Source organism: Lates calcarifer, linkage group LG8 (genome assembly GCF_001640805.2).
Source record: "Lates calcarifer isolate ASB-BC8 linkage group LG8, TLL_Latcal_v3, whole genome shotgun sequence".
NCBI classification, from domain to species: Eukaryota; Metazoa; Chordata; class Actinopteri; family Centropomidae; genus Lates; species Lates calcarifer.
In genome coordinates this window covers 22,134,640-22,149,083 of record NC_066840.1, presented here as the reverse complement: position 1 = coordinate 22,149,083, position 14,444 = coordinate 22,134,640, and the positions used below count along the sequence as shown (strand labels likewise).

General features: G+C 40.0%; 1 protein-coding gene across 1 annotated transcript; it reads left to right on the top strand.

The window, feature by feature from the left end:
* The first annotated feature begins 473 nt into the window (after positions 1 to 473).
* Positions 474 to 14,024, top strand: fgf24 (fibroblast growth factor 24). Its single transcript, XM_018703051.2, has 5 exons — positions 474 to 1,532; positions 1,716 to 1,752; positions 6,403 to 6,580; positions 10,265 to 10,371; positions 12,049 to 14,024. Exons 1-5 carry the CDS (start codon positions 1,501 to 1,503, stop codon positions 12,325 to 12,327), a joined length of 633 nt encoding a protein of 210 aa, XP_018558567.1. The 5' UTR covers positions 474 to 1,500; the 3' UTR covers positions 12,328 to 14,024.
* Positions 14,025 to 14,444: the final 420 nt, after the last annotated feature.

Sequence of the window (14,444 nt, the reverse complement as noted above, 5' to 3'; positions counted from 1 at the left end):
AGGCGAACCACAAAGGTTTTCTTCTTCTTTTTTTTTAATGGCAGCAGGGATGTGGGCTCACTTTACTGCTGCCAGCTCTGAAGCGCTCGTAAACACATTCACACCTCTCTTTCATTTAAATGCGGGATAAGTTATAGCACATTATTGAAAAAAATCGAGGTCGACAACAACCTGCATTTGAATGCTGTCTGGGAGAGCCGGGGCCAATCCACAAACCAGCAGCAGTTTAACAAGCTCAGGGAGAGAGGCAGTTTCTGTAGCTGTTACAACACAACAACTCGCTTTATTTTTCAGTGACGGTAACAATGCAGCAATAACAATAGTAATAACGATCATAGTAGTTCCTAAAGTAATTAAAAACCTAAAGGTAAAATATCGTATTAAAAGTTTAAAAGTTAAATTAAATGAAAACATGGTCCAGTCAAAATTCATAAATGAATAAATAAACAAATCATCCCATGCCTCCAATTAGATGCAGATCTTTTAAACCAGGTTGTCTTTGTCCATTTCCGAATATTAATTAAATCCTCTGCCAAAACGACTTTTAGAAAAATTACAATTGGCAAGAACAAACAAACAAATCAAAACGCACTTCATCTCCTTGTTCTACTTCTCTTCTGCGCAGCGCTTTGCCCACCGAGAGGGAAAAAACCCTCTCCAAGCTTGATGGTCTCTCCAAGATTACCCTATCAGGTGCAAACCGCTGACATGTTTCCACCCACCAACAACAAAAAAGCCTCTCTGTGCCCAAATCTCAAGCCACAGACGCACAAACACCACTGACAGGCACTGCTGCGCCATCATCAGCCCCCAAAAAACCTCTCCAGGGATCCGCTGCTGCCGCTGCCGCTGCGATTTCCACACAAAAACATAACTTTTTTGTATGCTTGGATAAGTTTGTTTGCCCACTTTTAGCGACTTGTTTTTGGTGGAAGGGCGTTTTATTATCCTCCGCTTTTACTTTTTCCCCCTCCTCCGCAGCACTTGGTAGAATAAAATGACCCATGCAAGGTGTGTAAATCCCCCGCAGGTACGGACGGAGCTGAGGAGCTTGTGATCTCTGGAGCAGCAGGATTGGGATTGCGGGACAGCTCGGTTAGAGTATAGGTGCGCAAAACTCGAAGGATATTTTTTAAACGAGGGGATTTTTTTTGAAGAGGTCGAACACTGAATCCTTTGCACGCTTGGCACCGATTTACGGAGACGTTGCGGGATTTCGAGGAGCAGAGGAGACTGATGCTGAGAAAAATAATAATCTGGATAATTCCTCCCCAACAAGGAAGCACCTAATGTTGCACTCCGTGACTCTGCTACTGCTCTCCGGTGATCTATCCTTATACTGGGATTCAATCTCCTACTTACCGCCGGAGGTGTGTGCGTAAAGGACGCGCAGGGAAGCGAAAGCGAGCGAGAGAGAGAGGGGGGCGATTTCGCCAACCTTCCCCGGGGCCCTAAATCTGTGGAAGCAGGTGTATTTCAGGTGTATTTCTGCGAGTCAAGATGTCTCTGCTGCCTTCGAGGTTCATATACCTGTAAGTGTTCCACATCTCCGTTTTCCTTTGCACATTAAAATCATGCATTCTTACCAATAGAAGTCGCCAAAAGCTTCATATTTGCGCATTGCTGTCATTCAGGTAGGCTGCGTTTATACTTCATGTAATTGCCTGTGTGATTCACTCCCCTCCTCCCTTCTCTTGTCTTCTCTCTCCACTTAGGTGTTTACATTTTCTGGTACTCTATTTCCAGCTACAGGTATGTTTACTCCTTAGTTCAACTCCTATTTTTTTGTGCGTGTGTGTATGTGTTTGCATGTCACTCTGCAGCTTTCTAATGTGAATAATGCTGATGATGAGGGTGTAGGTTAATTTTCAGGGTGGTCCCTACAATATTTGCTATAATTAAATCCATATTAATTAATACTAATTAGGGTACCGAAACAAAAAATCGCCCCATAATTTTCAAAGATAGGAACAACATGTGCCTCGTCAAAAATTGATGAAAAAAATCGTACAAGGATATGATAAAAATGGAGTGATAAAGTACAATAGGTTTACTGAAGAGAGAGAATATTACAGCTATATTTAAGCTATATACAATGGAAAAGTTCCATAAATGTAGAAAAAAGTAACCAAACGCTGCAGTTCCCTGCATCAACATTACAGCGGCATTGCTACGATATGAGATAAAATATTAATGGAATTCCTAATAAATTTCTGATGCAGATAGGCTAACATTATCTGGTATCTAAATAAAGAAGCATAATAAACAGTTCGGCATTTGGGAAACTAAACTGAAGCGCACCGGCTGTTCTGTCCCAGAATTAATCAACTAATATCTGCAATCAATACTATCAATCTGGCAAAAATTAAAACCTGTTGTTTTAATCTGGAGTTCAAGTAGCAGTTTCAGTATTTTACAACAGAATTGTGTAATAGATATTTTGATCCCTGGGGTTAAAAGTTGTTCTTTGAACAGATGGGCTCGTTTGGCGCTTGTTGCCTCAGTTTTTATTAGTCGCGTCTCACTTTGAACAGTAATGATTTGCAGGCATCCACTCACCTAATTGACTGCGCCGCTGTGACTCAGATAAGATGCAGAGAGCACGCTCCTTCACTCATAAAGCCATCTGATCAGTTTATTGGTATGACGTGTTTGATCATAATATTCCACGTGCTGTTGTTTCAAATTAATTTCTCAAGCATTGTTATGATCTGAGATATTAAAAAGGGGTAGACTTGACTCAAAAAGAAAGAGCAGGTCAGGCATCATCTCTCATCCATTTCTTTCTCATAAGCTTCCCCACAGTTGGTAACATTTTAAATGCAGTAGTTTTTATGTAATTGCATCTTTAACAGGTTACAAAAAAGATTTTTATTTTTTTGTCAGAGAACACTGAATCATACCAAGATGGGAAGTTAAGATTTGACCTTTTGGGACAAATAAAACCCTGCAGGAGGGAAAGTTTGATTGTAAACTATGTAAAATAAATTTTATTGGTTGCACAATTCTATCGCTTTTTTCCCCACTTAGTGCTGCTAGTATCACCTTGTCCTGGTCAGGGAACCATAAGCTCTCATGAACAAAATAACAGGTCTCCACACAACTTCTGTACACATTAAAGATATTCCAGAATTTTATATGAAATTTTGCAGACACAAAAAATAAAAACCCCAAACACCGAAAACTGGAAAATGCAATGTTATGTAAGTCTGTGCGCTCTGATTATTCCAACAGAGCTGGCACAAACAAAGCTATAGTGTCGACTGACCACTCCTCATATGTAAGACAGGATGAAGCTCATGCAGAATGTGGCCCAACAGAAGTATGAGGTGGACTGATTTTCCTGTTTTTTCTGCCATTTTAAAATGTGATTTGGATGTTTATTGTTGTTCAGAAAAAGCTTGATTATAGATAAAGGCATTTATCAAACAAAGGAAATACAGTGTGGCGCTGAGTGGTTTCACCCTAATTATCAAAGTAAAAAAGATGCGGGAATAGTCCTTTATCTTTCTGTCAGATTACCTCTCCATGTTAATGTAACAGTTAATTGCTCTGTGGTTGTGATTTTATGAGGAAAAACAAAAGCAGTAACCACAGTTGGAAATTAACTTCAATGCACTGCCAAAATGTGTGTCTTTCCTTATTTGTATGTGTGTCTGACCCTGTCTGTGTGACAAGGAGATAAAAAGGTGTATCTTAGATGGATGCGACAACTAAGCTTCCTCGGCAAAGATGAGCGCCAGACTTTTGAAGTTTCAACCATATCCGTTTTCATGCTATGTCTTTGAAGAAAGGAGACAGCGTGATAAAAAACTTTTGTCGCTAGCGCTCACCTCAGCCATGTGCTTAGGCTTGCCTTTCCCTTGACGCGAAATGCAACTGTCTACTAAACACACCTTTATGTTTGTTTAGAGATGGGGAGATTTGGGATAAATCCCTCAGCAGCCCAGTTAGGCCATGTTTTGTTGTGTGTTTGCTCGTCAGCTTTGAGGTTCATCTTGAGAGAGAGTTGACAACATGATGATGCTGAAGTTTGACTTTTAAAATGGATGCGTTTATGTTGCTTATTGCAAATATGTTTAATTTTAAATCAGCATGAATTTAGTGGTAATCCAGCTTCTTGCTTTTTGAGTAACACCTTTGGTTTTGCATTGGTATTTTTGTAGTGCAGAGGTCACTTGTCATTTATTCTGTTTGACTCTGACGTCTTGTTCCTTGAATAAAACGTCATGTAGAATATGGTTTTTCCCTCTTTTGTTTGGCAGTTGTGGCTATTTCTGTTCATGCTAATGGTGCCACTCTAAAATGGAACACCTACCAGACACAGACTGTGTAGATCAGAGGCTTAAATATGTCACACCAGTGTGTTGGCAAATCCTTGTCTAGAATTAAATCAGTTGCTCTTAGTTATCAGTTCCCTGATCTGATTTTAGTGTGCCTCCTTATGCTGTAAACCTCTTGGATGAGTCCTGGTCCTGGCAGAGTTTAGGACTGAGGAACTGGTTGAGGGTGACAGTAGGGTTAGTGTTATCTTTTTAGGACTCCAGAAAGTACTAGTCATTATTCATTTTGTTGTCATATTGTGTCAACCGTAGTAAAAAAAAGATGCAGGTTGTGCTGCATGTTAGAATATGTATATTGAGTAAATGCGGCCTGGCCGGAAAAAAGTGCTTGGGCTAGGATCTATAGCGTCAATTTTCAGCCAGCAGAGCTAAATTTGATACCTTTGAGAAAAAAAAAGACCTTTGAGAAAAAATGAATTAGTATGAGAGAAACACATAATGTACTACCCCCAAGAGATATTGGCTATCAAAATAATTTCCTCAATAATAAATCCCATTAAGCAGATAGAAAAGTCATTACCATTTTTAAGTTCTCAAAAGGTTGTGATGCCTTGAAGTTGATATTAACAACGAAAATGTGTTGCATCAGTAGGCAATACGTTTTGATATCCAGCCTCTCATTTTCTACACTGCTCAGTGCCAAAAGTAACATTACGGGTGTGTTTCCTAAATGTCAAGATACAGAAGCTGTGTCCCAGTTCAGGGGCTGGATTCTCCAAGGTCCACATTTCTAGACCGAATATGTCATAACAAGCCAACAAGTCCTTCCTATTTCAAAGGCATGTCCAAATGTAGCTGAGAAACGCTGCCTAACTCTGTATCTGACAATCTATTGGCATTTGAGGGCAGAGTCCCCATGAATTTTTTTTTACATGATAAGTTGATGCTCAAACACGCCAGTAACTTTGGTTTCTGTGAAGCTAAACCATCTTATTTTGGGGAAAGGTACAGGTCCAACCAGTCCTCAGGTTTGCTTTCTTGCCAAGGCACCTGAACTGGGGCACAAGTTATATGACACCTGGTTCAGAAGAGCCATGTTAGGAGCCTTGGCAGCTTTTGCCCTCAGATTTACAAAAGTTGTTTATCATATATTTGAGTTTAAGATTTGTTTGACTGTGGCCACAATTTCCCATCATGTTTGCCTCGTGTCATTAATTTACCAAAGTTAGAATAACAAGGACAAGGGTATGTAATGTGTATATAATTAGCCACCTGAGAACAGCCACATAAAAAGCCATTACTGTGCAATTACCACACCATACAGCTGGGGAAATGGGATCTTGGCGTGAACTGAGATTCCAGGGCTTTTGAAAGTATACGTTTCCTCTCGCTCTTCCACATGTTGGGTGACACAGTTGCTTTTCTGACGTGCCAATGAAGTCTGCAATTTCCGCAGTTTTTATGTCAGGTCCAAGGTGAATTTTAAACATCAGGCTGGTGTATTCTGAAAGGCAGAGTAGTAGAATTTAATCAAAAAATTCCTTCTGCAAGAGTTTTTGTGGTTCAAGGTTACTCTCGCCACCTCAGTCTTGTCTTCCGCCTGCTGCGTTTCCTAATTTATGGACCCTGCCTCGCCTGCAGGCAGATATTTGTTTGATGATAGTGCAACAGGTCTGGATGCTTCAGGTGTATAATTGCTAGTGGTTTGCTTGCTTGTGGAAATGGAGTACAGGTTTCTCAATATCGCCCAGGGCGCATAGTACTGCTCTTTCAATAGAGAGCAGCAGAAGGCTGCACTATAGATTTTGCACTTGTTCTGTGGGATTTATACTCAAACAGTGACTTCATTAACACATCTTGTAGGATAGCTAGCAGCTTATAAACACAATGCATATAAAAAGTGAGGGAGGAAACACTAAAATGCCACAGTCAAAATTTCCAGTTTTTAGCCCCTGAAGCACAATTTTTTGACACAGCCCATAAAAGCAACAGCACACGTTACTATCAACACCTGTGTTCTGAGTTGATCTCTCACTGTCTCTCCTTCTTTCTATGTTTCTTCACCTTCTATCTTCTGTCTCTCTCTCTCTACTTCCTCCTGTCTCACACCACCATGCAGGAATCCCAGCAGAGCTCTGCTGATTTCAGGTTTTACATTGAGAACCACACGAGGAACCCGGACGACCTGAGCCGGAAACAGGTCCGGATCTACCAACTGTACAGCAGAACCACAGGGAAGCATGTCCAGATCTTGGGGAAGAAAATCAACGCCAATGGAGATGATGGGGGCAAGTATGGTATGGGAGAACTCCTGTGCATCTCACCTGACACTTTAGCTAGTCTGTTAAAACAGGATGAGAAATCACCACCACCACCTACCAGCTGAGTTTTGGTGCTTCTAGAGATTTACTGTCACTCCTCCAGCTACTTGGGCTGTTTACTACCCTTTGTTTGGAGGTGGTTTTCAATGCTCTGTGTTTGGCTTGGGCAAGAGTGAATGGTGACTTTTGGAAGCCACCAACTACTGGTTGGGGTGGATGAAAACATGTTGAAATTGCTGAGCTTGCAGAGGATGTTTACTGCAACACTTGGGTATCCAGAGCAAGTCTATTTTTCATCTTGATAGATTTATAGACTGGCAATGTGAACTTTTGTATGAATACCTAATATGGACCAAAATGACTTGTTGGTTTACCATTCTACAAAATATTCTTTTCTGTTGGTTTTTGAGTTTTAGGTTATGAGCTTTTAAGGCCATGTTGGATGCAATCCTGTGGTATTACTTAACTTTATTGTTTCTGAAGGTTGAAAAAACTGATTACAAGGAATGGGACTGTGACTGTCCACGTTGGGATTCCAATGTTACATGTTAGTGATATGCAAACATGGTGATTTCGTCCAATTAGCAGTGTGAAGGTACCCTGTGTCAACTTGTAAATGTTAAATATTAAACGGCAGAAAACATTTTTAAATCACAATCATCATACTTTTGGATGCTTCCGTCAACCTTAAATATATCCTCTTTGCTCTCTGTGTGGACTTGTTCACCATTTCAGATCAAAACAGATATGTCAGATGAGTAAATTAACGGTCACTGACGCACTCTTTGATGCAGTGACACAAACATGAGGCAAAAGGACTTGTGTTGTACTTTCCTGCAGATATTTTGCTTATAACAGCTGACTCACAGCTCTAAAATTGCTGGTCTTGGATGCCTCTGAGTGAGTGTGTTCAGTCACAGATGCGCCGAGGCGAAGTTTCCTCACTGCTTGTTAGAGCTTGAGTGGAAGCAGATCCAATTTTTCCCATGAGGCCTTGCCAATTCTACCCTCTGCCCCTCCTCCCACCCCCCCCCCATCTGCTCCTCCTCCTCCTCCCCATCTAGCTGCAGTACCTGGCACCTGTGAACTCCTTTGCACTCAACAATAATGTTCAGGAAGATACTCTTCTCACTCTAATCCACTCTCAGTCACTGAAGCTTCATGAAGACGAGCCACAAACCAGCACAGAGCAAATATATCGCTTCAAGTCCACATCTGGGCGGCTAAAATATAGGGCATTGTAGGGCATTGTAATTCTTCTTGGGTATTAGCGTAGCATATTCATTATTTTTAAGAGACTAGAACAATCCTTTTCCAGAATAATCCATCGTAATTGATGCCTGTTGTCCACTTAGAGCAAATGTTGGGTCACAGTAAAGGCTTTTAAAGTGATAAAAGTTACGATCCTGAATTAAAGCAGGAGTTTTCAACATTTTTGACAGGTGACCCCACACTGAGGTCGATAAATGCCTGTGGCCCTACATGGGTCATATGGCACTGATGCACAAAAAGGAAAACATTGCTCAAAAGGAGAAGATTGGAGCATCTACATGCTTTGCAACTCACATTTAGGCTACAGTGCACTTTAAAACTCTACGAAGTAGGTCAAATATTTTAGGATTTTCCATTTTTGCCCTTTTATGAATCAATTATGGCCACACGAGGAGTCATTCATTCAAAAGATACCCAGAATACCCAAAGCTAATATACAGATTATGACAGTGACCACTCATTCAGATATATTAGCCTCAGTACTCTGTTTTAATCACATAAATTCATCCATTTCATGAGTCAGACTCCAATTTTGTTATCGTCACTACAGGGCAACCCCTAAGATTCCTGCACTCAGCCAGCTTCTAAGAGATTACTGAAGTGTAGTGTTCATACATTTACAGATTTTTAAGGTTGTGGATTATGTGGATTATGGTTTTGAAGTGCTTACATTGTAAATAAAAGTACCACATTCCCTCCTTTGTAAACTAAATGCCACGTGTTAGCGGCATTGATGACAGCGTGATTCCCCTTAGTGTTTGTGTTTCACTGGAACTATGACTCAAGGATTTAATTAAGTTTGCTGAAGCCTGCAGCTGCCAGACTGTTCATTTTTAAAGATCAAACCATCAGTGGTTTACTCTGAGAGGGTGAAGATAGGGTTTGGGCGGGGTCATGAACCAAGGACAATCTTACAGTACGGAGGGAAACATTGTTTTATCTGATGTTCTGGGTTGAGGCTTCATACCTGAGGTTGAATTTTTGGGTCTCTGTGCAAAACCCACTCACAGTGAGATGGCCAAAGTGTTGTCAAATGACTCCTGATTTGACTTGCAGAGTAGAAATATCTTTTAAGACATTATTCACTTTATGTGCAAACCAGTCCTGTTGGAGTTTTTCCTTCTTAAGGACCCCAAAAAGGGCTCAGATGGATCTTTCCAGTGATAAAATAAAGTCAGAGATGCGGTTCTTTTGCTCCCAAATAAGACATACAAATAGAAATCTCTCAAAATAGGAGAAGTAACAATTTCTACCTTTCCCTAGTTTCACCTTTAAAACAGGTTTCCTACTTCCCACTTTCCTCCCAAGGTTGAATTTTAGGGTTGGGGGAGGAGGGGAATTACTTCTGCCCCCGAGCCCATCCCGTCCCCTTCGACTATTCTTCCTCTGCTCCCTTGAGCGCTACTGAATGGCCCTGTGTGTTAAACAAATGGATCATCTTAACTTTTTGATTGAGTGAGCACAGACTAAAGGGAACTTGAAACCTAATCCTGAGGGGCACATAACCGCTCCACAAATGTTTGGCAGATCTCTTTGCTGGTTGAGGGGCGAGCAGAGACAAAGGTGACCTCGCAGGGGTTAACCTTTGGGTTGGGGTGGGGGATCGAAAAATAAAAGAGCTGCCAGGATACGTCTTTAGAGTGGATTACTGCTGTGTCAGGATGAAGTGACGGTGGCCTTGGTGTTTTGGTGCATATATAGGAATATTTAAAGGATATTTAAGCGATATTACACTCCATATACCATTAAAAGACTTGAATCATTTGCTCTGGAGACCCATAATTCAACTCTTTTTGTTGGTTTTTTGTTAGGCTAAAACATCCTACTTTTTGCCACACTCTGATATCCATATGTCCTGGATCTCACAGAATTTCATCAGTTGGTGATTTTCAGTCATTAAAATAAATTATTTCTCCTTAAGCCTTAATGCAATTAAAGGGAATTTAATCTCCGGTGCAACTAATATTGGTTGTTGACTGCTTTGTGGTGGTGTATATGATGAAAACGTACAACGCAATCATGAAGTATCAACTTAATAACCCTAAACTGTAAACATTTTCAACAACTAGAGCACAATATATGCTAGAAAAGTCTTTATGAGGCTCAGAACAAAGCTGTGAGTTAGCTCTTTGATTCAGGTTGCAAAGATCATTTACAGGACTGGAAATTGAATTACATCATTTTTAAGTCTTGACTATGGAATTTGTGAGAATTTCTCAAAAGACTGCAGAGTGTTGCAAAATGCTCAGAAGGCCTTAAAATATCAACCGTAAGCAGGAAAATACCAGTTTTGTTTAAATGTATGGATATCCTTAAACCATACACTGTATATGTTAGTGAAAAGATTCATACATGCCCTTAACAGAGTCTTTTTCTTTTTTTTTCCAGCTCTACTTGTGGTTGAGACAGAAACCTTTGGGAGCCACATTCGAATAAAAGGAAAAGAAAGCGAACATTACATTTGCATGAACGAGAAAGGCAAAATAGTTGGAAGGGTGAGTATTGGTTTTCTCTTTGAGAGTATCATAAAAAAAAATGACCAATCCTTTATTAAGTAGTTCAGTATTTTTGGTGATAAGATTGAATTGCCGTTTTCTAATACCAAAATGAATATTTTAAGGGAGCTCTTAATCCAGCCTGAATTGAACGCAGCCTCAGATCTGCTTTCTCCTGCTGTTTTTGTACACCCTAACAAAACCCCTTTGATAACTCACAGCCATTCTTCCATTACGTAATCGGCCTACTCCTTTGACACTCGATCAGTCAATTATGGACTGCAATCACCACAATGCATTGAGAGACTAATGGTCACTTAGGAGGAATGCCATTGCAATTATATCACTTAGTCACACCAGGTGGCCACAAGCACAGGATGACTGCATGTGACTCTGTGGACAGCCGCTTCGATATGGAAAAGAAGTTAATATTTGAAAACATATACTGTTCTTTGGAGGCACACGTGTGATTTTGTTGCATTAATAACTCATGCTGTCAGCGTCGGTGGGGCTGCAGCAATTCACACAAGTTTTCACTCTCTCATCATGGTCATCTGTTAGAAACATGCATTTTGAGTTTTAGTTGCTGGGGCCTCATTTGTTTAAAAAATGTTCTTTGACTTCCTCCTTTAAACCACTGTAGGATTATTTCTTTAAAAATAGGATAAAATTACATTTGAATTATTGATGATCTTTGTTTTTCAGCTTGTTTAGTGATTAAAATTAGTTGTACTTTAAATCACTGAAATTTGGACAGAATCAATTAAACTCTCCAGTGCTTGCATTGAGAATTCATATTTTACATTTGTGTATATAAATCACTTTTCTCTCTTAAACAATAAGTTAACTAAAATATGAGGCCGCATCCCATTGAATATATATATGTTAATATCTGTCGTTCGACATTTTGGGAAATAGACTTATCTTGCATATTATCATGAAGCTATGCAGCCAGGAAATACCAAGCTTAGCATATGGGCTTGAAGCTGCGGTAAACAGCTAACCTGGCTCTGTCCAAAGGTCAAAAGTCACTGCTCCTCGTCAAAGACATAGTCCAGCACGTAATCCTCCTGTGTTTTACACTTGGGTTTTTGTATGAATCAAAAACAAGATATACTGTGACCTTTGGAGGTGCTTTTAGGCCAATTAGGCAATTTTTTAACCTTTGGAGCGAGTCAGTCTTTATGTAAAAGCTAAGCTTTCCATGTCCTATCTAAACATTTAGCATACAGACATGGGACTAATGTGGAACTTCATTAACTTGGGAGGAACTATTCTTTTAAAAATACAAAGCCTTTCCACAGTTTACAAAAATGCATTAGAGAGTAAAGATGTTCAGGTAAGGGGACTGGACAGGTGAACTCTTTTATATTTAACCTCAACTTTGTATACCTCAGTTTGTCTGGTAGTTTGTTAGCAAAACTTTTCAATGTTACAAACGTGTGAAAATGATATATTCACCCCGTGATTACAGCGTCAGCAACATGTAACAAGCTACTCATTTTACACGAAACTGAAATATGCAATAACCCCAACAGAAAAGTAAAGCATCCTGAACCACAGTGCACTGATGCAGTGGAAGTGAACAAGACTGTTAGTAAAAAAAAAAAAAAAAAAAGAGGCCATTCTTGCTTGTTAATCATTAATTAATATGCTGTTTTCTTTTCCTCCTCTCAGCCCGATGGAAGGAAGCAGGAGTGCGTCTTTGTCGAGGAATTCCTGGAGAACAACTACACAGCTCTCGTGTCGGCCAAGTACAAAGGATGGTACCTCGGCTTCAACCGGAAGGGGCGGCCCAAGAAAGGCTCGCGGACCACGCAGAGGCAACAGGAAGTCCACTTCATGAAGCGCCAGCCAAAGGGCAGGGTGGACCCACTGGAGGAGTTTCGTTTCACCACAGTAACTAAGCGGACACGAAGGGCTCGCCGATTAAAACCCAACCCCAAGAGGAACTGATGGGACCAATGGGACAGCACTAATTTTCCTCGGATGGGGAAAAAAAAACCTGTAACTGAAAATCTCAAGCTTCTTGTCTTAAAAGAATCACCTTAAAGACTTCACTTCTGTAAAAGAAAGACAGACAAAAAGAACAAAAAAAAGTCAAAGATGTTTTATTTTTGTATTTCAGGATGACTGAATATTTCCTAACTCTTGGATTCTTCTGGGTTGATGTCATTGTGCTAACGTGTCTGTCATGTTATTTATACTGGATAAACTAAAGGACTTCTGAGAGAATTCCTGTCGCCGATCATCCTCAGCTACGTCTGAACTGCAAGCTGAAGGCACACTTTCTTTTTGACAATGGGGGCTGAAGCAGGAGCTGACGCAATGTTATAAAGATCAGCCAACTAGAGATTTATTGGAATACCTGTCGGTTTTTGTTTGTGTTGCCCCTGACAACGCGGATCCCATACTTTCCACTGGAATCAGACACCATGGAGATGAAACGGAGAGAGGTGGCAGTTGCAGGTGACACTGTGCTGCCGGGATAACTGTGTAGCTTTGAGTGCAATATTTTACAGGTCTCTCTCTTTCTCTTCCTCTTCTCTTTTTTTCCATATGTCTCTCAACCTCAGCTTCACTCGTGGCTCCTGGAATGCGCTGAACCTTCCGAGTACTGTGTGTGATTTCCTTGACATTTCCATGCAGCTTGTGATTCAGCTAAAACACGACATGCTTTGACTAGTCAGGCACCAGCCGTGGCTTTAGTCTTGTTTAAACACTAAAAAAACAAAAAAAAAACTATACAAACAAAAAAACAAAACAAAAAAAACAGCTGATGTGATTCATAATTCCATAAAGTCTTCCAGATTCATCACATTGAGGAGATGGATGTTATTCCCATTTGTCTCCCTTTGGACTTGCTTTCTAACAGCTCTTCATTGCATGTGTTAAAGCTGTTACAGAAAAGGATGCTTTGATTCTTTGAGTGTGAGCTAGCTAATATTTTGGGGTTGGTGATGAAGACTTCCTCTACCTCCTTGTTCTTTGTGTTTATCTTTACCTGATCTGACTGTCTGTGTTCAGTTAATCTCAAGAAGCTTTCAGTCAACGCTGAGCTTGAACTGGGCTCTTCTCTCTCTCTCTCTCTTTTTTTTTTTTTTCCAAAATCATCTTTTTACTGTGAGCTCATCCTTGCTCCTTTCACTCTCATTGGATGAAAGTTTCATAGATGCTTTTGGGAAAATGTAGCCCCTGCGCTTTGTGTTTGTCAGATCAGTGATCCACACACAGGAATACTGCAGCTCATCCAACCCTGATCACTTCATAAATCCACGTGACAATTAAGACTTCTCCTCAAAAACCCAGATGACCAACTTGTCCAGGATTCAGGGAACATTTTTTTAGCAACATGTGGTAGAGTTTGTGTCTGAATCCTAAAGGGAAAAGTCTGTGCTTCTATCATTCCTTCTCTCACTGACAACAACTCCGGCCTCTTTTCACCAGTAGTATGTATTCACCTGTCTGCCGGCAGGGGTTTTTTTGTATGAGTTGCTACTAACAACATGACACATTTATGATTTTTTTTAAAAACAAATGTAAGCAAAAATAATTTTATGACTATTATTAAGATATTTATTGCCTCCCTTTGTAAATAAAATGTGATGAGTTTTATTTGGCCTCTGTTAATAAAATGAGGACTATATTTTAAAAAAAAAGGATCTATTTTATGTCTTTATTGCACTGTGAAGAAAGATAGAAGTGGTTTACACTGGAATTTGATGATATGCACGCTGAATATCATCCTGCCTAAAAGAGAAATGCTGCAGGTAGCGATTGGTTGGACATAGAGTACATTCCCTTCTCTGCATACTGCCAAGGTATGCATTTTTATATACAAAGCAAAAGCGTGAGGACTGCTTTTAAGGTCAGTGGTTTTTAAATTGCAACATCACTGAAGGCTTTTTATATCACTGTGAAGGGCAGTGAGAGTTCACAGTTAGCGCTTTATAAAAACATTGATATTGTTACATAATTACATTTCTGTTTTGGCAAAGAGAGTAATATTTTATCTTTTTATGTTTGCTTTTTTCAGAAATGTGTATTTGTGAAACTGGATTAATCGTTCAATT